Raw genomic sequence first — 26,852 nt, 5'->3', positions numbered from 1 at the left:
ACGATAGCTTGCTCTCAGGTGATTTTTTGTTTTGTCTCTTCCCCGGAATCAAAGATTACTATCATAGAGGAGAAAAATACAGTTTATACAAATGAAATTGGAATGGCTTGCAAAACATGAATGAATTTTGGTCAGAAGATGTAAAACGAGCCACAGGTTGCCAGCTGGATCCTTAGTTTGTGGGATGAATAAATGAATCAGTATCTCTTCAGTTTAGTAGAAACTTCTGAACTGCAACAACTCATTAGAAGTAATTGAAAAAAAAGTGACTTTGTGGGAGAAGAATGTTTATAAGCTCTTTTACACTGACATGTTTAGCTTAGAGCAGAACAGTTAGATTTTTCACCTGAAAAATCAGTCCATCTCACAGGAGCTACAGCAGCATTACTTCAGGTGATCAAGGGCACAATCTTAAAGAAGACTGTGTTTGCAAATGGCCTGTGCCATGGTTTTGTGTTGTGATGCTTTAATCCCAGACACTTGACAGAAATTTTATGTGTGGTCTCTCAGTGAGAAAGTAACCTGAGATCAGTTACCAAGATTAAACGTGACAACTTTTTGAGACTAGAAATATACATCATGTTGAGTATATGAATAATAATAAATTGTTACTTTAATCTTGTTATACCCTGGAGAAGGGAGGGGAGAAATGAATGCTGCAGTTGCTCCCATCTCCTGCAGCCTGCAGACCTTGCACAGGTCGTTCCTGCTGTGCAGTAATGTCCCTGGTAGCAATGCTGGGAGTTCGTTCCTCTCCAGGGACCTAGCTCTGGAAGTTAAGTATTGCAGTACCTGCATTGTGTATAATTACACTATTTATTTAGCATCGTTTGGAGGGAGAGTGGGATGGCACAGCATATTGCTTCAGGTTTGCACAATACCTCCAGAAATCCATCTGGAGTGAAACTGTTACATAAATACAGTGGTGTGGTTGGTCCTACAGATGAGATACATATACGTGGTCCATATGTTGGGCTATGGGACTGCCAAAATCAGAAGGCAGGCTCAGGGTTCAAGTGGTCTTTGCCTACATGTGCATGTGAGACATGTGAGTATAGCTTTCTCCTTCAAGAAGAGACAACTTCTTTCCTTCCCCTACCCTAAAGGCATTTGCACAGGGGTGATGATAATTAATCCCCATATTTCTACTACATATAAAGAAACCTGGCTGTAATTTTCTCCTAGTGGGACTCCATTTTGTTTTTAAAGATAATTGATAGCTCTGGACTTAAGCATTTCAATTAGGGGAGTGTCTCCTGGGGACCAGACTAACAGACCTTGGAAAAACATTCTAATGCAAATGCATCATGTGGATTTTTACTGTAGGACAGCACAGGATGCCTAAGGATTTGCAAAGCAGTTGAACAGTAAGATAAAAGCTTAAATACTTCTCAAAATATATAATGGCATGGGACTGGTTGTGAGCAGGTAGGGTGGAACAAGTGGTTCTCCACTTGGACTGCTGATTCTTGTTTGGCCTTGGGAGAAAACAGTGCCAGGTATGGCCAGCTCTGAGTCAAGGAGGAGACACTTGCTTTGGGCAGCACATTGAGAAGGCTACAAAATCACCATGGCAGCACTATCTGTGCCAGTGCTGTGGCAGGTTGGCTCTTTCTGCTCCAGAAGAGGCAAAACTTGGGCTATAATTCTTCCCTTTCACTGTCCCTGACCTCAACTCTCTTTTTGCACTGGCAGGAGCAGGAAGACCAGCCTGCATTCTAATTCCTTCCCTCCTCCTACCTTCCCTGTTCTTCTGCCCAGCTTGTGGCTTCCTATCCTCAGGTGGGAAGGCTTGGTTTGAAGGGCCAGGGCTGAGACACCATCTGCCCCTACTCCTGCATGTTTGTTGACAGGAGGTTCTCAGGCCTGGTGTGGTGGTGTTGAGCTTTTTGGTGCCTCTGCATCCCTATGAGCTAAAAAGGGTAAATCTGTACCCCTCATTTCTCCTACTGGTGTGAATCTTAAGGACATTCTTATTCCAAAATGTGTCATAAGGAATTAAATCTGTTGGAAGTCCCAGATGTGCTCACAAGTCATTTTTGTGCTTTTGAAAGTAGTGCCATAATGTATTAGTATTTTTAGATCACTCAGATATTTTCAGCTAGAGGAAAATCTTTTATTTTCTTTGTTAATTGTGCTATGAATAGATCTTAGGCTGCTGAGGAGAAATGAGTCGATATGTTGAAATGGCGATCCCTTGTGGGTTGAGGTGTACACCTGGCTGCTCTGAATTGCTTACCAAGCTGGGCTGCTGGAGTGGTGACAGCTTCTACCAGCTGTGGATCTGTCCCAAAGTTTCCTGGGCTTTTTACGAAGATGTGGCAAGCTGCCACTGCTCCCAGCTTCTTGGGGCTGTGGATTAAACACATAGTTTAGACCCTGATCTTTCAGCATGAATCATGAACAATATAATCTGCACTGTTCAGATTATCAGTAAAGAAACTTTAGAGCATCATCATTCATTAGCTGATCTCACTCCTTGAGATATAGTTAGAAAAAGCTGTGCATGTAATAATCTCAAATCAGGTGGAGGGAAATCAACCAGAGGGAAGATGGTGCAGGTACTATTAACATTTGGAAAAGATTTTTCTAAATGGTGGGATTGAGCCTTTTCTGGAGTGAGTCAGCATACCAATACTGAATGTGGGAGACCTACAGGAGAGTCCCACGTCGGGACATCCGCACACTGGCCTCAAGGGTTTCGAGAAGGGACTGGTGATGGTAATGACATTGGTTTTAAAATTTTGCATAATTTTTAAAGGAAGAAGATCCTAAGGAAAAAATACAACATTGCTCAATATATGCACCCTAAAGGGATGTATGTGAAAGACAAGGTGGCTTAGTCTCCATTACAGCTCAGTCTTTGGCCTTTGCAATGGGATTGCCAACAAGTAACAGGTATTACAGACATAAAATGCTAATCATGAGGTGAACCGGCTCCGTCAATAGGCAGAATAAGCAAAAGAGAAAGAATTATCAGGGGTAGAGGATTTAAATACCTTTGTGTGGGTAAATTATCAACTCATTTCATATAGCTTTTCACTGGCCAAAGAGAGAATATCTCTGGAGACATTTTACTGAAGGCAGAAACCCAATTAGAATAAGATTGTTACACAACTAATAAAGTGTTTTCAGACAGAGAATTATTTTTAGTGCTGTAGAAATATTAAGGCATTAGAGCAAAACATGTAAAAGCAGAGAAGAGCACAGTTAGAAATTTTTCATCATTTTTAGGCTCCTAGTTTGCTTATTTTTGAATACTGGTTGGTGTCCTGGCAGTTTACAGCACTAGCTGGCCTTCCCCATTGCATTCACCCAACCACAATAACGCCAATGCCAAATCTTAATTCCTTTCAGAGCTAATGCCATTATAGATACACTAGAAATTTTTGCTGTCAGAAATGTGGAAGCATTTCTGCGTTCAGTGACATACTTGGGCTCCTTGCCTCCTTCAGCAGGGTGGAAGTTTACAGGGGTCAAAAAACCTCTGGCTCTGATGTCTTTGTGTTAAACTAACAACCAAGGATGTTGAGAAGTTCATACAGTATGTCTGGGAAGTGATGCATAACTGCATTAAAAAGACCCATTAGTTAGCAAGAGGCGGTTGTTACAAATTGTTTTCATAAGTGTTTAATAATTGTATGTATTTGCTGGGCAGCTTTACGTTAAAAATTATCCTCCACCCCTTTTCCTTACAAACTATAGTTCATTTAGGTGGTCTAAATGCTTAGGATCTCCTCCTTTAGACAAAAGAAAACCCTTTCAGTGTGTCCCTGGCTGGAAGTTAGGGACATGGTAGAGCGAGTTCCTGAGAGGACACAGCGCATCCTCTGACCTCGGTGGACATTGAAGGTGCTCAGCTTCTCCTGATGCACTGAGCCTGTGTGATGAGCAGGTTGGATGCCAGTCTGAAATGTGAACTTCTGCGGTGATAGTGCTGAAATCATGAAAGAGCCTGCATTTGGCCGTGGCTTGCTTCTCCCCAGTGCTGTCAACACCAAGACTCATGTTGCGACAGCAAAGCAGAAAGCTGCTGCTTCAGTGATTATTGCTCAGACTTTGATGTACTCGGCCATCTCTCCCTCCACATCTCCCCTCAGCACTATTTCTGCTGTGTTTAATAATTGTGTTTCTTTATAAACAGTAATTTAGGACAATTAGGAGCAATAGCATAGTTAAACCTCTAAAAGGTTATCTAGCAATGTCATTTTCTTGACTAATGTGTTCCTGCTGCCATGTCGTTTGTGAATAGACATGTGTTAGCCAGCTAGTGTGTTTCATCTGTGGTGACTTTGATTTATTTGCTCTGTAAATTGGGACTGAAGCAATAATGGAAAGTGACATTAATTGTTTAAGAGAGTCCTCTTTGTCACATCCTCTGCTTTCTCTGGGGTGTTTGATTGTTGAAACTTGTACGAAACTAATTGAAATTGCTGTGATGAGGACTGGTGTCCACTCAACTTTCTGTTCTTGAATGTCAGCACACTTGAATGTCTGTTTAAAGCACAAGAGCTGAACAGCTAACAGCAAATATCAGGGTTTCTTCTGGCATGCTATTATTAAAGAAGGCATTCCCAATTAGAAATAGTAACACTTCCAGCTTTGTTGTCAGCTTTATAAGCTGCAAGGCTCATCAGTGCACCCCACCAGCTAGACTTGCTGGAGAAGTTCCTGGTGTGGGGTTGGGGGTTAGGCAGCCAGTCCCCTCCACAGCCACCCCGCGGCTGGGGGCTGGCTCTCTCCACTGTTCATCCCCCCCACCTGCAAGGGGCTTGAAATGCCACTGGAAAAAAAGTCAGTGCTTTGTTACATTGCAAAGTGCTTTTTTTTTCCCCAGTAATGCCTTTTTCTACTTTTCTAGAAGTGACACCATAATTTTCCTCTTTTCATCTCAAAAAGTGGCAATGAAAAGCTGGATTTGGAGCATTGTTTCATTCGCAAGGTGGCTCCCCCCATGCTTATTTCTATCCTCTGCACACTGAATGATCACAGCACTGAATGATCACTGTACATGTGTCTGCTTGGTGTGGTGGAAATCACCAGATTCAGGAACTTGGACTCTTTCTCAGTGACCAAGCCCCTTTTGGCCTATTAAGTAAATGCTTGTCCTTAGCATTAGCTTTGCCTGAGTGTTTATTTGTTTCTTGGGGATGATGCTGTAAGTACCAGACCAGTTTGTGCTCTGCTGTAGCTTTCTAGCTCGAAGACAAGAGTTTTTCTGTAAGAAGCCATGAGGTATGATTTGGCAGAGAAGTCTGGCAGGAGCAATTATCTGTGTGGTTTATGAGCATCTCTGTTCGGAGTCTGGTAGGTAAAAGAATTACTGAAAAAAGTACTGCTGAGGGGATACGCAGATTCCCTTGATTTTTTTTGTGTGTGTTTTTCTGTAGTGTGAGTGGCAATGTCTTGTTACTGACTTTTTTAGTCAGTACTTGGTTTTATTCCTCTTACTGGTGCACTCCTTGCTAGTCCCCTTTTAAACCATGAGATTTGAACTTAGCTGAAACCTCTTCACAGAGTGAACCTGGAGTGTGATGAGCCACTCTGAAGCTGGTGGGAAAACTCCCCATTTGATATCAGTGAAAGGCTTTTCATTTACTTTAATAGCACTAGGATCAGCCTAAGACTCCTAGATAATTGATCTGTCAAGATCAATTTCCAATCTTTCTGAAAAATAAATATAATGATTTTCACATGATTCTATTCCTCAGAACTCTCAGTACTCTAAAAAATCTGTACCTTAATATACAGTAGGGACTGTATTTCATTAAAAAATCAGAAGGCGTTTAAATTTACTCAATTTGACAAAAAGAAGTCTTTTTGCTGAAATAAGATATCTAATACAAATTAACATTACAGCCACATCTGATTAGGAATTAATCTACTTTTTATAATTGCAGTCTGAATTAGATAAATGCATACAATAGTTACAATGAGCACTCAAATGACATAACTCGAAAGGACAACTTCAAAGGCAACCTGCCTAATACATTTCTTTAAAAGAAACCCTAAGAGCCTTCCATTTACAATATGAGCCCTGATGGCTCAGGAATGGGAAGTTGTTCGTTTGAGTTTGAAGCAAGGATTTCCAGAAGTATGAAAGGAAAATCCTTTCTTGCTTACACAGGGCCACATATGTGAACAATGTGTTCCAAATTTCACTGGTATTTCCTTTTGGTCTTCTGATTAGCTGTCTTATTCTCTGATTCTTGTAATTTTGTCAGGTCAATTAGCTGGTGTTCAGTGTTGAAAAGAGAAAGAGACAGCCTGGGCTGACACCATCATTAGGTGTCAGCAGCTTGGGTGCATCCTGTAATACAATCCCTGGGTGATCACTTACCGTTGTTCACACCTGATTAAAAAATAAAAAGAATTGTGGAAGAAAAGTAAACCAGAGCAATACACTGTAAGTGCAAAAAGATTTCTCTTGAATGCAGAGAGGGATCATTTTATTGCACTTAATTACATCTTCTCAGATTCTGTTGCAGGTTATTGCTTCAAGGGCTGGTTTAACTAAGTTTTGACTGCTTTTTCACATTCAGAGGCATCACCTTGACCCTTTTCTCTTCTCACCTGGTTCTGCTTTTTGTTTTGTCCCCTTCCACAGAAGATAGATGAAGAGAGCGAGGCAAACTTGCTAGCCGTTCTCACTGAAACACTGGACAGCATCCCTGTGGATGAGGATGGATTGCCTTCATTTGATGCACTGACAGACGGAGATGTGACCAACGAAAATGCCGCTAGCCCTTCGCCAATGCCCGACGGCACCCCTCCAACTCAGGAGGCAGAAGAGCCGTCTCTAGTAAGAACCCTTCCTACTGTTTAACAGGAATTGGATGTGCCCCTGGCTACCCGCTGCATGGGTATGATGTAGTCACAGTAAGGTCTGGACTTTTAATTTAGACTGGAAAGGAAAATCAAGCAAAGAACTGAAAATTAAGTGGGGGAAAACAGCCCACCAATATAGGCAATCTGTTAAATAAGTGTGTTGAAGAAATTGGTTTTGAGATTCTTGTGCTAATGGCTGACACTTTTGCTTATCGTTCTGCTCAGATAAGTCAGGGTAATGGTTTTTAATACATATTTCATTTCTTGGGGCTGTTTTTTGTATGTATGTTTAGACGTCACTTTTGGTGATCTGTGAGGAAAGGCCCATTGAGTCTGGCGGGATGTGGGGCTAATTTTATGCCTTTAACATTGATTTGACCAGTAAGCACCAGCTTAGTGCTAATCAGGGCAAAACTGAACCTTGAGTGAGGATGTGTGTGAAACCTTATATGCATTTTGCTCAGTAAAACCAGTTTGAGATGTGATTCTGTATCTGCTGAAAGCCCCTTATCACTGGCTTCTGTGAGAGCAGAGCCAGATACCTGCATCTTGACACTGTATCCATTAGTCTGTTAAAGTTAATGTCTCTGCCTAGATTAGAGGCCTTTTCTGTCAGACAGATCGCCGAGAATTTCATTTTGCCATGGATTCAGAAATCCAAAACCCCTGTCATTTCTGGTTGCCCTGCAGTATACTGCAGTAAAGGGAGCAGAAATATGCTTCCAAGCCAGAATTAAATGAAACCTGTTTGCTCTGGGGAATATCAAGCCCTGCTTTCTGTTATATTGTACTTTGCTTGCTGAATTGATATAGCTAACTTTAAGTAACTATGCAAAAATGTAGGTAAATCATTTTAATCCATAAAGATGCCTAACTTTACTCTTTTCCTCTCATCTCCCTTTCCCTGATGTGTTTGTAGCTTAAGAAGCTCTTGCTGGCTCCAGCCAACACTCAGCTAAATTACAATGAATGCAGTGGTCTCAGCACACAAAACCATGCAAACACTAATCACAGGATCAGAACAAGCCCTGTGGTTGTTAAGGTACAAACTTAATCTTTGTAATAAAGAAAAAAGAAAGATAAAGTATAACAAGGTCTTCTATGCTTTCAGCAACCAAGCAAGCAATAAATCTGTATGTATTGTATTAATCTGCCTAGTATCTTGCAACTGCTTTTAAAAAAAGTGAACAGATTATAGACTGGGTGCCAGAAAATCACCTGAGCTCCTTTATGCTCTGAATATTTCAGTTATGCTTTTTCTTCTGGCAGTTGTAGTCCCCCGTCTGTTACTCTGGCCTACTCTGTTGATACACAGAGTAGTAGGGGCTATGATAATATTTGCTGGTGGGCTGGTGTTGTTTATGACTGACTCCAGGATGCAGGACTGCCATTTTACCAGCTGTCTGAGCTAAGAAAAATGACACTGGATTCTTGGCAAAAGATGTATATTAGCCATTAATTGGATAGAATGGGGGCTCTGACATAATTCTGTTAGCAGGCAGTATTAAACAGTGTTTGTCTTGCCATTCACTGTAACTGAAAACAGAGCATTTAGGGGTACTTAAGAGAGTTGTGAATACTGGGCTCAAGCAATCAGCAGCAAATTAAGGTTTAAACCAGCTTATTTTTTTGTTCACAGTAAAGGCGCTGTAGGGTCTTGTTAGTTACATGTTGCTGAGTAGGAACATTGAAATGTAGGAGAAATGAAATAAAAAGCTGCATAAATGTCATTTAGGAATTTTAAATGTAATTTTCTTTCCTTGTTCTGCAAACAGTTATTCACAGCTCATAGATCTAGTACACTTAGACTGAACACTTCATTGAAAATCTCATCTCTTCAGAAAACCTATATCCATTCTGATAAGGTTCAGCTCACTAATTTTAGCTTTTTCTTTTATTTTACTTTATTTTATTTATTATGCCCTGTTTTTAAGACTGAGAATTCATGGAGCAATAAAGCGAAGAGCATTTGTCAACAGCAAAAGCCTCAAAGACGTCCCTGCTCTGAACTTCTCAAATATCTGACTACAAATGATGACCCTCCTCAGACCAAACCAGCAGAGAACAGGAACAGCAGCAAAGAGAAATGCACCTCCAAAAGGAAGCCTCATCTGCAGTCTCAGACAAATCATCTGCAAGGTAGGTGTGGGACCACAGAACGCAACACTGGTACTAGCAGTAACGAAGGGGAGCTGAAGTACCGTGGCTGTGGATACCCTCAATACCTCTTACGTTCTTTCAATTTGTATTGTAAATCCAGCATCTCTTCTGTGTAGGGAGAATTTTAAAACAGTATAATGAAGTTAGAATTAGTTAGCTAGATTTAACTTTTAAACAGTTTTAATCCTGTCTCTATTGCCCCTAGCCTCAGAAAAAGAATCTTGGGGAAAAAAGTTTAACAAATACCATGTTAATATACTCAGCTAGCTGGAGATACTTATTCAGAGAGTACTGTACCACTAAGAAATCATTATACCCCTAAACAAGCTGGGCAGGCCAGTTCATTAGTGAGCTTCTTTCTTTTTTGCTAGTGTAAAACTGAAGGCATTGTTAACCTGCCACATAGTCCTTAAGAGACAATAAATAGTGCTCTCACTGCTACAGAGAAAGCAATAAATGTGTCATTCCTGTTAAAGCTGGAATACTGGTTTGTAATTTTATTTTGTAAATAGTTGAAAGTTTAGCTGCCATCCTGATCTTTCTGTCTTTTTCTACATTCTTTACGGACAAAACTAAACACTTGTGTGGACTTTTAGTATCCTTCAACGCATAAAGAACTGGTCTATATTACAAGTAGCATCTATGACAGAGATACAAGAACTTAAAGCCCCCTCTCTTGTTTTCTCTCCCCTTCTTCCCCTGCCTGTTTTCCCAAGATAAAGGAAAGCTGTAAAAGCTTAGCAGCCCAAAGGGAGCTTTTTTTAAGTTACTAAGTTGTTAAAATATATCTACATACATATATTGGGCTGGCATCTAGAAAGCCAGGTGCATATCTCAGTCACATCAGTGCAAATCCTGGATGACTCCACTAAAGCCAGTAGAAGGTATCTGGCTGCGACAGAGATCAGGGTATGACCCTAAACGTGTTTTTCTGGTATTTTTAAAGCAACAATTGTATATGTTTTTTCTTCTTTTCCCTTCTCCCTTCCCTGCATTTTCAGCCCAAATCAAATCTAATTTTTCACTCTTCACTAAGAAGTATAAGCAAACTTAATAAAAATTATCTTTCTTTCCCACCTTTCTTGCAGCTGTACATTCTGACATCCTAAGTATAGTTTTCTCCATTATGGTCTCAAATTCTCTGAACAATGTTTATTGTAAGAAGGAAATACAACTGCCCCTAGTGCTTCTTGGATGCCAACTGCCACTCCTTCTGGATGGCTTCAGCAGTCTGCTTCATAGCAAAATCCAGACTGAACTGTTCGTATAAAACCTGTGCCTCTTACTACAATGGTACTGAAACACAGATCTGCCAGAAGTTACAGGGAGCTTTATTAACACCGTTGGGTGTTACAGGGATACCTGATAACGTATATCATGTATAACATGCTATATGCACCTGTTACACACATACATAGAAGTATGTGCGCACACATATAAATACAGATTATAAATCTTCCTATTCAGATCAGAACTGCATTTTTTCCCCAGCTGAACTTTGTAGGTTCAGTGCAAAGAAGCAGGGCACATTGGGTTGTGGAAACAGCACAGAAGGAGAGGTGAGGGAAGACCAAAGGGACATATCTCTAACTTACCAGTGTTTTAACAGATGACTGTGACTGTAGTGGTGTTGCAGGTGAAATTGCAGGCAGAGGGAAATTACTCTCTTCTTTAATTCCTACAGTTTAATTTACAGGCTTCTGAAATGTTGTTTTTTCATCAAATTTGCCTCATACACCAATATATGACTTCAATATCAATGGATTTGCATATGATACAAATACAAGAATATAATGCTTTCAGATTGGACAGTCAATTCATGCAGAATAGACCTTGCAAATTTAACTGATATTTGCAGACCTGCAGTCATTTGTTCGGACATTTAATCAAAAGTACAAGAAAATTGGCTCCTTCTGTTTTAAAAAATAATCAGGGTCTGATATTTTCTTTCAAAGTTAGGGAAAGCTCAGGAAGGATAAGTCAAACTGTATTTTCCTTTAGGGTTACTGTTGCAAACATATTGCAAACCCACGGGAATGTCCACAAATCCATTCGTGCCAAAGATCATCTGTGGTTTTGTACTGAAATTTGCCCATGAGGAAACTTAGTTCTTTTGAACCTGAATGTTTTCAATTTACAGGGACAAGCAACTTCATGTGAACCCTTTTTAATAAGAAAAAGCCACACCACAGTAGACCTTGAAACTCTAATAAACAGGCACCATGGAAAATGATAGCATCTTGCCTAAATATTTACAATATCAATACCTGTGTGTAAGGATGACTCCTTTGCAGGAATACTGTTTGGTCAAGCCCTTGCCTAGCAATAAGAAAACTGATGGGTGTTTTGGTATGTGAACTTCTCAGTGGGAGAGCTCAGTGATACCTGCCTAAAATGAAGTAGTGTGAGATAATGCCTTGGTTCTGTGCCCATCTCTGGCAGGTTTGCTCTTGTACCTCAGTGCTGCAGGATTTTATACGTATGCTGATGCGGGGCTATTCTCTGGGACTAATAAAAGCTAAACTGAGACTTTTTAGGGGCTTAAATACCTCTTACACGTTCAACTTCCTTAGAAAGCCTAAATTCCTTAAAGAGCAGTTGCTTCTTTATCCTCTAAAAAGAAGTGTAAGCCTATATATAAAACTTTATTCCAGTGCCTTACTGTAAGGTCTGTTTGTTTGGGTTTTTTTAAGCCAGTTTTACCTCTAGGTAGCCACTGGCAAACATTAGTATGCCTAATGTATATAAAATATACACAAAGATGTGCCAGGTTACATTCAGTCTTACAGCACATGTCTTTATGCACAAATCAGCAGCAATACTGGATCAGACAAATACCTCGTTGAGGTGCATCTCCTCAGTCTGGCGGTGACTTCTGAGGAAGGTGAACCCGAGGTGAACACCTGAGCTTCCATTTCTAACTTTCATATGGAAGGAGGAGAAACAATATGCAGCTCTTGAGAATTGAGTTAATTTAAAAAAAAATAAATGCAGTATTACTTCAGGAATGCTCTAGAGCTTATAAAAGTAATCAATTTGCATATAAAATCCTTTTAATGTTGATGGGAGCTTCAAGCCTGGAATGAATACGAAATACGCAGTAGTGACACTCTGGACAAAAGATCTGCAGTGCAGGAGTGTTCAAGGGGAACATTTTGTCTTAAGTAATTAATCTGCCAAAGAGATCCCCTGCTGTTTTTCTTGGTACAACGCTCTCTGCGTTGAAACATCAATCTAACTTCTGAAAAGTAAAATTTGCAAGTAATATTATTTTAATTTTTAAACATTTCTCTGGCAATTAAAGGATTCTTAACTGTATTACAGTATCCTAGTTCTTGGCTTGCTTTGGGAAAATACAAGTTTGCATGAATAAAAGCTACAAAGACATGTATTTTTATAGCTAGGGCTTTGTTTTTTGTGTATGTTGGGATTGTAGTGCCGAGAGCTTCAACCCCATTTTTAACCATCTGTGACTATGTCTGTGGCTTGTCACAGTTTGCAGGATAATTTGCAGATATTTGGACTATAACTGGTTGGACTCTGGCCTCATAGAAACAACCTATTCTCAGTGCTATATATAAAATTGTATACTGTAGAAGTAAAATTAACTGAATATTCATAACGTTCTGTTACTTCATAGTTATTCTGCTGCTCCTGTTTCCAAACAAAACGTGAACTGTAGTCTAAATTAACTCTAAGAGAAATCACATTGTCACAGTGTATCCTGTAGAGTTCTTCATTGATTTTTAACTACTCTTGTTCTGAAAGGTTCTTGGCATTTGGGTTGCGTACTGTATTTCAGAGGCATAGTAATTGATGTAAATCATTGCTGAAAATTATGTGCCTTTTTGGTATCAGTAATAAGGAATCAGGATGGGTCTCCTTGTTTATCTATCTAAGATACGCTGAAATGGCCATTGAACTATCAGAGCTCAGCCCTAACTGACTAACATGGGATTCCAGCTCCAAAATGAAAATAACTCTTTTTAGTATATGTTCTGGAGTGTTTAAATATTCTATAATTGCTTTCTTTTTCTCTTTAGCCAAACCAACAAGTTTATCACTTCCATTGACGCCCGAGTCACCAAAGTAAGTACTAAAAAGTGCAAACATTTATAAAAGGGAGGGGGGTTCAACAGATTTTGGCTACAGCAACTCCATTTCAGCTTGTTTTTATAAATGTGCCCTGTCTTCCAGTGATCCCAAGGGTTCCCCATTTGAGAACAAGACTATTGAACAAACCTTAAGTGTGGAACTCTCTGGAACTGCAGGTGAGAAATGGCGTGTGCTAGGTCTTGCTTTAAGCATGGCTTATGTGTGTGTTTGTTCATTTCAATATACCACATGTACACCAAGATCTCGCAGAGGTCTCCAGTAGATTAACTTCACTGCAGTTTAGCTTTGAATCTTTATCCAGTTACCTGAGAAGGAATGTGTTTGAAAATATGGCTCCAAACCTACACAAGAGAGCATAATTTCTGGAAAAATATGAATGAAACCATTTATCTGTTATACTTCCCCATTTGCCCATAGATTTGTGTACTGCTGAGCACCATCTTTCAAAGACAAACCCCACAGCACAGTGTAATAGACGTTACAGATGGAAAAGTTACGTCATCCAGTCTGTCTCCAGGCCAGTCTAGGGCTGTCCGTGACTGCATGTTTCAGTGCTTTGTCAATTCTAGATTAATATGTCACAAATAACAGCTTTCTCCTCTACCACTGAAAAACTATTCCATAGCTTAGAGGTAATTTTTTTAAATTGATATTCATTTTATATTCTTGCTTTCTCTTTATTTTTTCCTTTAGCACACTTCACACAATCCCCCTTTATCCTCCTCCTCCTTTCAGATCCCTGGTGTTTGTACCTTTTGAAGATTTGTAGATTTTTTATAATGTGCTGGTTTAGTTCATGCATCACTCATTGCGCTCACTTAATTCATCAGCTCTTCTTTCCACTAAAGCCAATTCCTTCAGACTCAGATCCTTTTTACTGCTTTCCTCTGAACTCTTGTTTTTCCTCCATTTTCGTGAAGTGTCCAGAGCTGAGCACAAGAGCACACGTTGAGCTTCACCTGGTCTGTTGCCAAGACATCTTCCTTAGTTGTGTAACACTGAAAAATAAGAGATGTAGTTGGCATGTGTTTCTCTCAGGATAACAGTGGATTATAAATTATGTGATCTCTAGCATTTTGGGAGGCATTGCAAAATACGTCTTCAGGTACCATAAATCAGCTTGGTGCCTCTAAATTCAGTGCTAGCTTTACACAAGAGCAGGCCCAAGCACTAGATTTGTGTATGTACTTTGAGCTTTCAGCTCACTACAATCATCATTTCACTTTTTCAGAAAATTCTTTATTAGTTCAGCATTAAAACATGCACTCTTCCCTCTGCATGTCCTGAAAACCGGCAGTCTTAATCTCGTGACAAAAGGAAGCATCCTTACAATGCACCCTCTTTTTACAAATCCAACACAAGCACGGCAAAATTCACTGTATGCAGCAGGATAATCCCGTTCAGTGCCAGCAGGTCTGAAGCATGGAGAAGCCTCTTTTATCATTAATGGAAAGCAAATCTGCACGAGGGTGCCCATTTGTAGGCACACTGGTAAGTCAGTGCTTAGTGCTGCCAACTGAAAGGGGCAGATGAGGTGACTACAGCAGAGTGGTACAAGCAACCGTTGAAATTGCTGAAGGGAGCAGTGTTTTCTCCCAGCCAGAAAGTCAGCAGCCTGCTCTTCCCATCAGCTGACTAGACAGAAACTGGGAGTCAGTCTGACTCCTGGATAGTCCTATAGTATTGCCTCCATAATGGCAACAGGAATGGTCATGGTATTACCAAATTCATTCTGCTTCATCAGCTGTGCACAGAGGAGGACGCAGAACAGCTCTGTTGTTGTCTTAGATTATATAACCAGGAGAACTAGCACATTAAAAAATGCACCAGAAGCTGTGAAACAGCACAACTGGACTAATACAAGAACAGGAACGTTGTGCTAGAAAATATGATTTGGGGTTTTTTTTTTCCATCTGGAAGTAGATAGACTCCAGCTAGAAAATAAACTGATGATAATCAGGAAGAGTAAGAGCTGATGGAGCATGTCTGGCCAGGGAGTTGGGGCAGTGTTATCAAGCAGAGCCTCATGATGGTGGCTCTTGGACTTCATGTTGCACTTGCTCTGGTCTTCGCAATGCCTAGTGAGGAAGTTTCAGGACATAGTACTTCATGATTTGGTAGCTGTATTCATCTCTGCCTTCACGTACACAAAGATTTTATTTTTATACTCATGCATGTATATAAATCTATAAAAATATGAGTGCTTGTGCATGTCTTAACTTTTAAACTCATTTGTATTGCAATGGTGGTTTGTGTCATGAGTCTGCTTGTGCTGCAAGCAGACAAGTACATGACAGAAACAACCTTGGGTACTGAAGAACTCAGAGCGTATGGAAGTAAATCATGGCAGAATTGGGACCTGCTTCAGTTAGAAAAAACCCCAAAAAACCCCAACAACAACAACAAAAAAAGGGAAAAAATAGCAGCAGTAGTGATTAATAATACCTTGGAGTTCTTTAGTGAGACCCTGGCAACTCCAAATTATATCCAGATAACCGCATTGTTCATTGTCCTTATATAGGGCAGCTTGCACTGTACAAGCACTATTTATTATAATTTAAATAGGAGTTGCCTTGATCTTACTGCCGAATTGAAAAGACCATTAGGAGTGCTGCTCGCACTATCGAAGCACAAAGTATTTTAATATAAATAGCAGCTCCCTTGATCTCTCTCCTGAAAAAAACATTGGTTCCCTCACTGGTGAATTAACTATAGAGTAGAAAAATAAATAAATAAAAGCATTTCCCATATGAGCCATCAATCTTCGTCACATGCGCATTTTGGATTCATGTATCTAAAGTCAAACTGAAACCGTTCTCTTGCTGATGCTATATCTTGCCTTACCACGGATTCGTTAGTAGTTGTGAATGTAACTTTGTCCTCCCTAAAACTGTCAAAACATTTATTTGTCAAATTACAAGGAACAAATATTTTTGTAAAGTGTTTTCAAGCCACACATAAGAATTCTTTGAATGCACTTTAGATAAGTGGCCTATGATAGAGGATTAAGTCTGTTGCTGTCTGTTGCTGTCTACAATCCCAACTCCTGCAGCTGATTTCTAGTGCTATTCAAAGGAAAATGGACCAGAACATCACAATATGGAAGGAGCTCTAGGTGATCATAATGCAGTGGATGAAATTTCTATGTAAGGCAAGTCTCATTCTAAGAGGCTCACAATAGGTGCTTTCTCCCTTTATTTCCACAGCTAGCTTCATTGCCAGTGCCTTGCTAAGATGCTGTGGGCTTGAACTTTTCGTCTTCCAGGAACGTAGGATGTTTCTGTGTCACTGGAAGACCTCTTTCCTGTTTGTTACCAGTCAGGTTGAGGGAGCACCTGCAGGCACAAGGACTAGGAGGATGACTCACCCTTTGGAGGTGGCTGTGTTAATCCTGGTGATTGAGGAGTTCTCAGTGGTTGTCTTAGACTTCCTACTGAACTTCTGAACACCAGAAGTTAGATGATGTGGCTCCTGTATGTTTGAAATCCAGCTCTCTGTTCTCTCAGTGTCTTTCTACACCTTCACTCCTAAATACTCGAAGCCATCATTTAAGTGCATGAAGTGAGATCACAAGCTTAAGGCTCAATCAGTAAGTGGAAGGCTATTTCCACCCTCTTATCTACAGCAGGTGACCTGGTGAAAAGTCTCACTCGCGCACAGATCCCTGTGATTTACCAGCACATAAAACTCCTCAGTGGTCTTTCTTGCATGCAAACTTTTATTTCTCAAAAAAGATGACAGAAAAGGCTTTATGAACACAATCAACTTGAATAATGATTTGGAATTCATAAGCGTCCTTGAGGATACTTATACCCTGCTATTTGCCCACTTCTAGATCTGTGCTATCTCTTAGTTGTATGAACAAATACTTAAAATCTATCATATAAAAACTTGTTTGACCTCAGAATGATTTCTGATAAAATGAGATGTGAGATGCTGAGAGTTGTCCAGAGGAAATAAAATCTAGTAAATTATTTGATATTTTCAGGCATCTGTGTTTATTCTCTGCAGCACTGACAACAGGATTAAACTAAATACTCAACAAGCAATGTAGGTTTTTATTATATGATGGCTATTTAGTTATATTTTTTCTGGTTTCTGCAGTCTTGTGCCACACAAAAGCTCTTCTGATTCTTTTACTGAATTGAGCTATTATCTTGAGCTCAGTGTTTTAAGTGACCTTAAATAATGTTTGTTTGCCTCGACAATCCATTTTCAAACTTAAAAGGTATAAAAGAATTCATTTTCAATGCCTCTCAAAAGCCCAGTGCACATGTAGAAAGGTTCCAGGGCTGTGTTCTCCAAAGGACACTAATTCTCAGCCCCCTCAAAGCACAACAAACGTCATTTAATGTTTAAATGCTAAAAGTTACAGTAGAGGTTTAGAAAGATCCATGTCTATGTAAAGCAGCCTTGCAAATGGTTCTGAACAAGTCAAGATGTCACGTTTTATGCAAAGGCACTCCCGTAATTTCTGCTGGAGCTGAATGAGTTACTAAAGTTTTGTTTTGTTTTTTGTGGAGTTTTGGAATGTATGAAAAGTAGTTTCACTCTCCCAGAGACTTTCTTGAAAGAAGTCTCTTGGCTGAGGTGGCAGAGTCGGCACACATGCAAACACCTTTTGTTGCACAGGCTCGGGAAGGACGGTGCTGCCTCAGCAGCAGTGCTGCGAAATTGATGTACACTGTTTTCAAGTGCAAGATCACCGAGTGAGTTCATAGTATGTAGACAGAGCAAGGCAAAGTGCAAACGTACCATTTACCAAAGCCATTCAATTAAAGAAAAGTCCCTGCAAAGGAAATGGTTTTATAGCATGTCATGAAAAAATACTTGCCTTTTACTTTAAAAAGAAAAAAGACTGTTTAAGGGGGGTGATTGTAGAGTATGTACCACTTCTAACAGATTTGCTGTGCAGAAGTACATAAGTGTGAGTGATGTAGAGGTACTTGTTTATTATAGAGCACATTTCAATGCAGTAATCATAAATATTGCTAAGGTTGTGCTCTGTTGAAATATGACCTACATACTCTTGATTGTTTGTGTTACGTGATTTGTCTGACACCCATTACATTCTGCGTAATGGCAGCCATTTGTTGCTGTGCACAGCAGGCTCTTTTGACAAAAGAAAATAGGCAGCAATAAAAAAGCTATAGTCTGAATTACATTCTGCACAGCGCTGCACTGCTGAGAGTTTGTGCAAGTGTGTTAACAATGCTCTGAACTGCCTCTTGTCAGCCTTCAGCCCGTAATGGCCATCTGTCCTTCCATAAATCTGTCAAAACCTGCTAAGTTCAAGAGAGAGCACAGAATATACCTTGTACTGTCAACGCTAAAATGTACACATTGGCAGTGAAAGTGGCACGTGTGAAATAATCCAACGGTGATAGAATATTGTAATTCCATTGATGTGGGATCATGGTCCTCAGTGAAGATTACCAGAGATTAGTGTAAAGATGAGCAAGTGTGCAGCCAACTGGTTTTCTCAAAGTTCACTGTTTGGAGATTGGTCCTGGGGCACACTGAGCTCTGTAGACTCCGTAACAGTGACATGAACTCAAAGCTTCGCTCCCTTCGCCATCCCCTGATGAAGGTTTTTTCAAAAGTTAAATGAACATTTTCCAACTTTCATCTGTTCCTGCTTGCCTGTTCACTTCCTGCTTCTGCTGAAAACCAGGAAAAAAGCCAAAATGCCACGAGGAAGCCCTTTCTTAGGCTGTCTCCAGCGAAGTTCTGCCAGCAAGAGAAGCGCCAGTAAATTTAGCTCAGTCTGTACTTTTGCAAGGGGGTTTTTTTGGTAGGGCTTTTTTCTCCTGCTTTAAAGATTGTTGGAGTCCTTGTCAGGCTTCTGGAAATAGTTGTACTCTGTGTTTAGCTTGCTTCCTGCTGGAGCTAGCTTTAAAGAAGTGAAAATGGAAACAATATTTTATCTTAAATATTGGATTATCTCTGGGGTTTCTTTGCCTGAAATTCTTAAATATGCATGTTCACTGTGGAGTGGTTGTATTTCTGCTTCATTCTCTCTAAAACTACATCCAAAAAATCAGTAACTAACTCCAGAGCTGCTTCTCAGGGGCTGTATAATTTCATGGATAAAAGTGACAGTTCTATATTTTTTATCTAGAAAACAGTCTTTGCTTACTCAAATCTTTGTTGAATCTGGGCTTGAAAATTTAACCCGAAAATTACTATAGCAGAATTTTGAACAGGACTGTACATTTTACCAAAAATTCACTTGGTAGTCAAAAATATTTGTTAGTGAGGAGGTGGATAAGGTGTGAAATACACACTGCTAACTCAAGTTGAATTTTTGGGAAGGTAGAAAAAATTGAGGACTCAAGTTAAAGGAAATAGTTTCACAGTGATGACTTTGCACAAAACTTTTTTGCTATTAAAATTTGAGGTAACTAGAGTTTAGGTGTCATTATCTTTGCCTTAGTTTCCCGACTTTTTGTAGCATTAGGCTCATTACCATTTTTTCCAAACATTCAGTCAAAATCAAGCTTCTCTTTCACATCAAGTATTCATGCCTTGGTACTTCTATCTTCTTTTTTCTGAAGTAAATTCATTGCAGCTGATGCAATGGGACTCCCATTCTCCATTTATGCTTCTTAGGGAGCACTGTGCATTGATGGACACTTTTCCTTCTTTACAGGAAAACACTATAAAACATGTTCCATTTGCATTTATCTGCTGAGCTCTGTTGGATAAAAGTACAAAACAAAATTCTATAGCCATGTTTGAAATACACATTTCCTGTAATGTGCCTGCCCTCTCTTATCATTCTTGCTAATGAGAACTCATTGCTTGGGCTAGAAGAAATCTCTGGCACCATCAGCTTCTGGAGTGCTTAAGGATGGTCTGGATTTTCTAGAACTCCCTACTCTCAGTCTAATTTGTTAAATTTTAAGCATATATACTTCTAAGTTACAATAGGATCAGTTGGACAGAAGCAAATTTTTCAAACATAGCATACTAAGTACCTTCCTGAAAAGTAAATATTTCCTGAACAGTGTCTGCTGTTTGCTGTTACTCTGCCCTGCTGTCCTGGGTTATCCTTTTGTAAAGTCTGAAGAAATTCTATGATTTCTACAGAAAACATTAAGAGTTATATTATACCCTTATAAAAATAATTGCAAGATGCTATGTTCGTTCCCAGGTTTTACTGGAATGGGCTGTAGTCCTTCCTACCATTTTGTCTCGCCATAGTGATACAATCTTTTACAGTTATGTGAACAATCCTGGTAGTTAATGGTATCTTTAGTCTTTGAATACTTATCTGTTTTATTTTGACTCCCTACTTCCTGACTCTTACTAATATTTAGTTCTAAATGCAATGGTTCATTACAGTTGCAGTTGTCCTATTGTTCACTAGGGTTTCAGTCGCAGAACCACATTTCAGGCAAAATGTATTAGTTATGCTTACAACAATGTATTATACATATATTAGCAATGGTTTACTAAGTTAATGAACTGTGGAAACAAACAGTCATTGCAGTTGAGTTGTAAAGTTGCTGTACTTCCTTGCTTTCAAGATCTGTGTCCTACCGAGGTTCCTTTGGTAGCACTCATTTTTCCCAGAGTTGCTTTTATTCAGGTTTTTGTCTGCTAATTTCTTTAGGTTTTTGACGGTGACAGTCTTTTGGCTTTTGATTTTTAGATAAAAATCGTTTTGACCCCCTCCTCCCTCCCCCCCCCAAAAAAAGTCTTTTGGTTTTTATCCCTTCATCTTTTCTATCAGAATCTACAGAGAGTGAGGCAGATGTCATGGAGGAAGGGGAGGGGCAGAAATGATGCTGAAGATTAATGGCCACGCATTAGTTCTGTTGCTATTGTTGTTACCAGACCTTTGGTGTCTCACACCTTTGTTCCCAGTATTAGCAATGTTAAATTTAAGTTAGATAGGCTGGGTCTTGCATTATATCTGTTTTCAAGAAGCGCATGAGCTACCTTTATAAATTTTGCACGTATGCTTAAAAATATTCTGTTCCTCCTTTTATCCCCTTAGGCCTAACTCCACCTACAACCCCTCCTCATAAAGCCAACCAGGATAATCCTTTTAGGACTTCACCTAAGCCGAAGTCATCATGCAAGACTGGTGTACCACCTTCAAAAAAGCCCCGCTATAGTGAGTCTTCCAGTTCTCAAGGAAATAACCCAATCAAGAAGGGTCCAGAACAGTCTGAGCTGTATGCACAGCTTAGCAAAACTACAGTACTGTCCAGTGGACATGAGGAGAGAAAGACAAAACGGCCCAGTTTGCGGCTGTTTGGTGACCATGACTACTGTCAATCTGTGAATTCAAAATCGGAAATACACATTAAAATATCCCAGGAACTTCAGGACTCAGAACAACTAGAATTTAAGGATTCTTCACCTGGGTGGCAGTGTCAGATTTGTTGTTCTTTAGAACAAGACCAGTATTTCAAGAAAGAGACTTTACAGACAAGTAAGCAGGGATCCCATGGTAATAACAGAAAACAGCTCCAAGACCAGGAAATTCGGGCTGAACTGAATAAGCATTTTGGTCACCCCAGCCAAGCTGTTTTTGATGAAGAAGCAGATAAGACCAGAGAACTAAGGGACAGTGATTACAGTAATGAACAATTCTCCAAACTACCTATGTTTATAAATTCAGGACTAGCAATGGATGGTCTCTTGGATGACAGTGAAGATGAAAGTGATAAACTATGCTACCCTTGGGATGGGACACAAGCCTATTCATTATTTGATGTTTCGCCTTCTTGCTCTTCATTTAACTCTCCATGCAGAGATTCAGTGTCTCCACCCAAATCCTTATTTTCTCAAAGATCCCAAAGGACATGCTCTAGATCAAGGTCCTTTCCTCAACGCAGGTCTTGTTCCCGTTCTCCATATTCCCGATCGAGATCAAGGTCGCCCTGTAGTAGATCCTCTTCAAGGTATGGTACAGCAAATTCATGTATCATTATTATAGTTAATACAAAGGAAAACAGCAAAAACGTAAAGCAACTTGAAGGAAAAAAAGAAAGAAAAAAAAACCTAGAAACAACTTAATCCAGTGCAACTTGTTCTGTTACTCCTAAGCTGATTAACTCTGGAGGTTATGGGGTTGCTACAGAAACACTTGTTGCCATTATCCTTTAAATTTGCCAAGTTTACACTTTCTGAATGGAGCCAGTCAGGTCAGCAGCAGAACAATTGGTGAGAGACATACACAACTAGCCTTTCCCATTATCTGCGAGCTGCCCGGTGCCAATCTGGCTGCAGTCCCTATCAGATGAAATTGACAGTGGCTGACTCTCTGCTCTGTGTTAGCCTTAATAAGGAACATTACAGAAGGGCAGGGGGAGTAAATCACTAGAGGCCCCTTAGTCGACTACGAGATTGCAAACTGCAAACTGTCACCGGAAAATCTCACTGGTAGCTTAGAAGAAATTGTAAGTTTGGGGAAGATGTAGAAAATGGTGTCAATAGATTCAAACTGAATGACAGAGGTGAATGTGTTTCTTCCTGCAGATCTTGTTGCTATTATGAGTCCAGCCACTGTAGACACCGAGCATATAGAAGTTCTCCCTTACGTGCAAGATCGCGATCCAGATCACCGTACAGTCGCAGACCCAGGTAGTGCATTTTGCCAGCATTTGGTTTGCTTTGCAGCTGGTTGTCAAGAGATAATGAAGCATTCCAGAAATTGTATTATTAATTTTGCATTCACAAATGCAGGTCCTTGATTTAATGACTAAGTTGTGTTTCCTAGATATGACAGCTATGAGGAATATCAGCATGAAAGGCTGAAGAGGGAAGAATACCGCAAAGAATGTGAAAAACGGGAATCTGAAAGGGCCAAACAAAGGGAGAGACAGAGGCAGAAAGCAATTGTAAGCAGTCTGGAGATAACTTTCATTTTGAAATAGATTTCTGTTTCTTTTCATAGATTTCTAAAGATGGAACTCAGATTTTATTTTCTTTCTTTTCTTATAAAAGAAAAAATAATGCAAAAATCTGCTTATGTGTATTTTTTAGTATTTTGAATTTTAGGCTAATACATGTTTTAATAACAATTTGTCTTCTGGTGTTACAATACTAATTTTTTCAGGTTCTGTAAATTGCAATTCTCCAAGTTTTTCACTGTCAACAGATACAAAAGGCTCACTAGAAAGAGGTTTCATCTCAAGCAACAGACAATGAAAAGTGACCCAGTCTATTTCCTATACAGATCTATCAGTGAACTTCCATTTTATATTATATATATCACCTACCAGAGTGCCACTAACCAGTGTTTATTTTCTATATTTCTGGGGTTTTTGTATAAGCAGTGTAAGGAGTCAGGTTACGTACCAGTCGCTGATCACTGGACTTTCATAGTAGCTGTAGTTGTCTATGCAGAGGGTGCAGACAACAGAATGCAAAACTGGGATCCAAAGGCATGAGTTTAAGGTTTTTTTTGGTTTTTTTTTTTTTCCCCTGTCAATGACTCGGTTAATTTGTAAGTTATTTTTAGCAAAATAAATAGTCTGAAGACATGATGCAGTTTGAAAATGTCACTAACACTGGGCCTTTCATAATGAATATGTATTATTTAATTATTTTGTACATCAAAGTCCTGTGTGAAACAACTGAAATACCTGAGGCGAAGGAAATACCCATGTGGGAATGAGCAACTCTCTTGGCTGTTGTAGCAGTAGGACAGAAGAATGGCTAGTAAATGGACAAATGGCTTTTGCCCCATTGGCAACTGTGTGACGGTTTTGATGAATCAGGAGCTGCTGTAAATCTGGACTCCTCTTGTAATTGCTAAGGCCATTTTGTGTCTCACCTTAACGTTTTCCACTTGGTTGTCGTGTCCGGCTCTGTCCATTTTGTTGTACCTTGATCTTCATTTCCGTATTTTCTCTTAGTGTTATGTCCAGGGCTCACCAAAATGAATAGGTCTTTTTTCCAGCACCTTTAGTAGACTTTGTAGTAAAAGGTGATTTGTCACATGCTCGTCGGCATTTCTCCTAATACTTAGACCTACAGAACTGGGAGCGTGTAGGGATTGAGAGACTGGTGTAGTCTACAGCAATGAGAAGTTCTGGGAGGCTGTAGATGCCTTTATTTTCTGATTTTGTCTGCTACTGTTGTTCTTACTGAGCTTCATCAAATCATTTCACTTTTCTCTGCTTCAGGTGCCCTATCTACAAAGTGTGGGTGATAGTTGTATTTTGTAAAGCATGAGATTTAGAGCTATAACATGCTTGGCTGTGCTGATCTGAAACTCAGTGAAGGCAGTGGAATTATTTTGCTTGGCTTCAGACAGGGCTATTGTTGCAATTCATTGAAGGCAATTGTTGCAGTTCATTTTAAAATATCTGGCTTCCATCTGTTTAGAGATGTACGCTACCTTCCAGCAATCATAACTTACACTGGTTGTTCCTTCTTAGATCTAACACAAATTAGAGATTCAAGTAGACCTCTGTCCTGGATGTATCTTGCTACTTCTCAATTACTGTACCTTACTGCTATAAATAAACATGAATCCTCCTGAGGAGGCAGAAAATCTGTTTTATTTGAAAATATACAAATATTTGGCAAGTAGCTAATCAAGAGAAAAAGAAAAAGGAAAGAAAGGAAACTTAAGGAGCTGCAGATATGCTGCATTGTAACTTCCTATGCTAAAAGTTTAGCATCTCAAAACCAAGATTGAATTTACTTTATTTTTAAAGTGAGCATTGTCCTTATAATTAACTTCATTAATGAAATTGTTTATTAATAAACATAAATAAATCAGAACTAAAAAAAGTATATAAATAAACAGAACATGGCAAAAACTTAAAATCCAGACCTGTATAAGAGCTGCAGGAGATGTAGGTGAAATCCTATTAACTCCTTCGTCCAAAGTCTATGAGCACTTTTGCTTTAAAAATCTGTATTGAATCATGCCAGTTTATCCCCTGAGCAGTAAGTAGGGGTTAGGGGACAGTGGAGAAATGCCACGAAGTCAGTGATAAAATCTGTATTATTTGTATATCATTCTGTGCTCCTTTTCTTACTCCTTCTGGTTTATGGGTCTCATCTGTGTTATTCCTTTCTTGAGGAACTCATTTATTGTCCAGCTACAAGAATCTTCTCTCTTTTTCCTTGAACTCTTTCTACAGTCCCATAAATTAAGATTCCTTTGCTCTGTGCATTGGGGAACTTTTTATTTTCTTTCTAGCCCTTTCTCGTGCTGACAGAACTGACTCATGGCCGCATACCTACAGATACTATTAAAAGGATGGCCCAAAGATTGGGCACTACTAATGCCTTCAGTGTTACATGGGGCAGGCAGCTTTTCTTCATGAGTAGCACTCTGCTATGATCTCAGGAATTAGTTGTAGAAAGGATGCACAGTGGAAAGGGAACAGAAATTATGACTGAGCAAAAAGCCACCAGGTATTATTGGCTCAATACCTAGGAATTAGTCTCTATGTGACAGCAAGGGTGGGAAACCTAGGGAAAAAGAAATGAGAAAAAATTTCACATATTTTAATCTGTCAAAACCATATGTGAAGCAATGCCCTCTCATTGTGCAGACAGCTGGTATTTTGGCAGATGTGAAGACATAGGCAGAATGCTGAGGAGGCTTGTTTTAGAAGCCTGTGCTCATGCTATGTAGCACAGGCATGTTTAAACACCTGCCCCTTCATTCTTGCACCTTCATTGCAGTAGCTTCAAATCAGCTAGAAACCTGGGCTAACATTTCCCTGTATGGATTCCTGTATTCCTGTTTAGGCTTACAGATGTATACAGGTGGCTTGACTTCAAAAGGTACTGTGGTATTCTTCTCCTCTTCCTTTTCTTCTTTACCCCCTCTCCAGTTACTGGAGATTCGGTGCCTTTTTGGTGGATTGGGGTCTTGATTTTGGGCAATTGCACTTGAAAAATATGGGCTGAGCCCGCAAGATATTTTCCACTTAGAGAGTAAGAAAAACATTTTTGTCATTCATTCATTCATTCATTTATTTATACTTTTGATTGTGATGCCTTTGCTGAGGAAATGTTAGCATAGTTTAGTTTGATCTTGATTTATTTTACTGGGTCCCCATTTTGTTTTAGAATGGGTCCTTGCTGAACGTAAGGATGGTCTGCCACCAAGACTTAGATAACTTGATAGTGCTAACCAGGTCACAGCGGAGACACATTTATCATAAAAGTTGAGGAGCAACTGCAGGACAGGACAGCCTACTTAGGGCTTTGTTGAAACTGGGATCCAACCCCAACCCAAGACAGGGGGCTCCGTTTTTCTTCTGGTACACTCCAGGAAATTTCTGAATTATGCTGGCTTTTACTCCAGCAGCTCATTAGACCATGCAGCAAATATTTTCCAAGACATGGCATCAGAAATGCAGTTAGCACATTTCAGTTCTAGAGTCACCAGCTTGTACATGTTGTACCGACATGGTACACCAGGGCTGGGACGTTAATCTGTCTGATGGGCAGCCTCATGTTCTGGATCTCTGCTACTTGGCTGCTCTGGCCATGATACTGGCTTAGAGTTACATCCTCCCTGCAGCTCATTTACTGTGTGCACTGGCTGCTGCCAGGAAGTATAACCAAATCAGCTTTTATACCTGAGTAGAAAATTACTGTTAACATTACTACTTTTCATTTCTAAGTGCTGACAGCCTTCATGAGACAAGTATCAAGAGTCCCTGTCCCAGAGAGCTTACAGACCAAAGAAGATAAATGCACTGTGAGGCCACTGCGGCGGAAAGACACACATGATTTCAAAGAAAATTAATAGCTCT

The 26,852-nt window shown here is 39.7% G+C and overlaps 1 protein-coding gene across 2 annotated transcripts in view; it reads left to right on the top strand.

The window, feature by feature from the left end:
* The window catches only part of PPARGC1A (PPARG coactivator 1 alpha), a 359,086-nt gene that overhangs the window by 320,103 nt on the left and 12,131 nt on the right, over window positions 1-26,852 (top strand). For both annotated transcript variants that reach the window (XM_030492192.1, XM_030492193.1), the window contains 8 exons: window positions 6,608-6,802; window positions 7,748-7,870; window positions 8,763-8,967; window positions 13,032-13,077; window positions 13,186-13,259; window positions 21,110-22,022; window positions 22,600-22,704; window positions 22,841-22,961. In XM_030492192.1, coding sequence (XP_030348052.1) covers window positions 6,608-6,802; window positions 7,748-7,870; window positions 8,763-8,967; window positions 13,032-13,077; window positions 13,186-13,259; window positions 21,110-22,022; window positions 22,600-22,704; window positions 22,841-22,961 — 1,782 coding nt within the window. The remainder of the gene's footprint in view (window positions 1-6,607; window positions 6,803-7,747; window positions 7,871-8,762; window positions 8,968-13,031; window positions 13,078-13,185; window positions 13,260-21,109; window positions 22,023-22,599; window positions 22,705-22,840; window positions 22,962-26,852) is intronic.

This window comes from Strigops habroptila, chromosome 7 (genome assembly GCF_004027225.2).
Source record: "Strigops habroptila isolate Jane chromosome 7, bStrHab1.2.pri, whole genome shotgun sequence".
In the NCBI taxonomy this organism is placed as follows: Eukaryota; Metazoa; Chordata; class Aves; order Psittaciformes; family Psittacidae; genus Strigops; species Strigops habroptila.
This window is presented reverse-complemented; position numbering and strand designations above follow the sequence as displayed.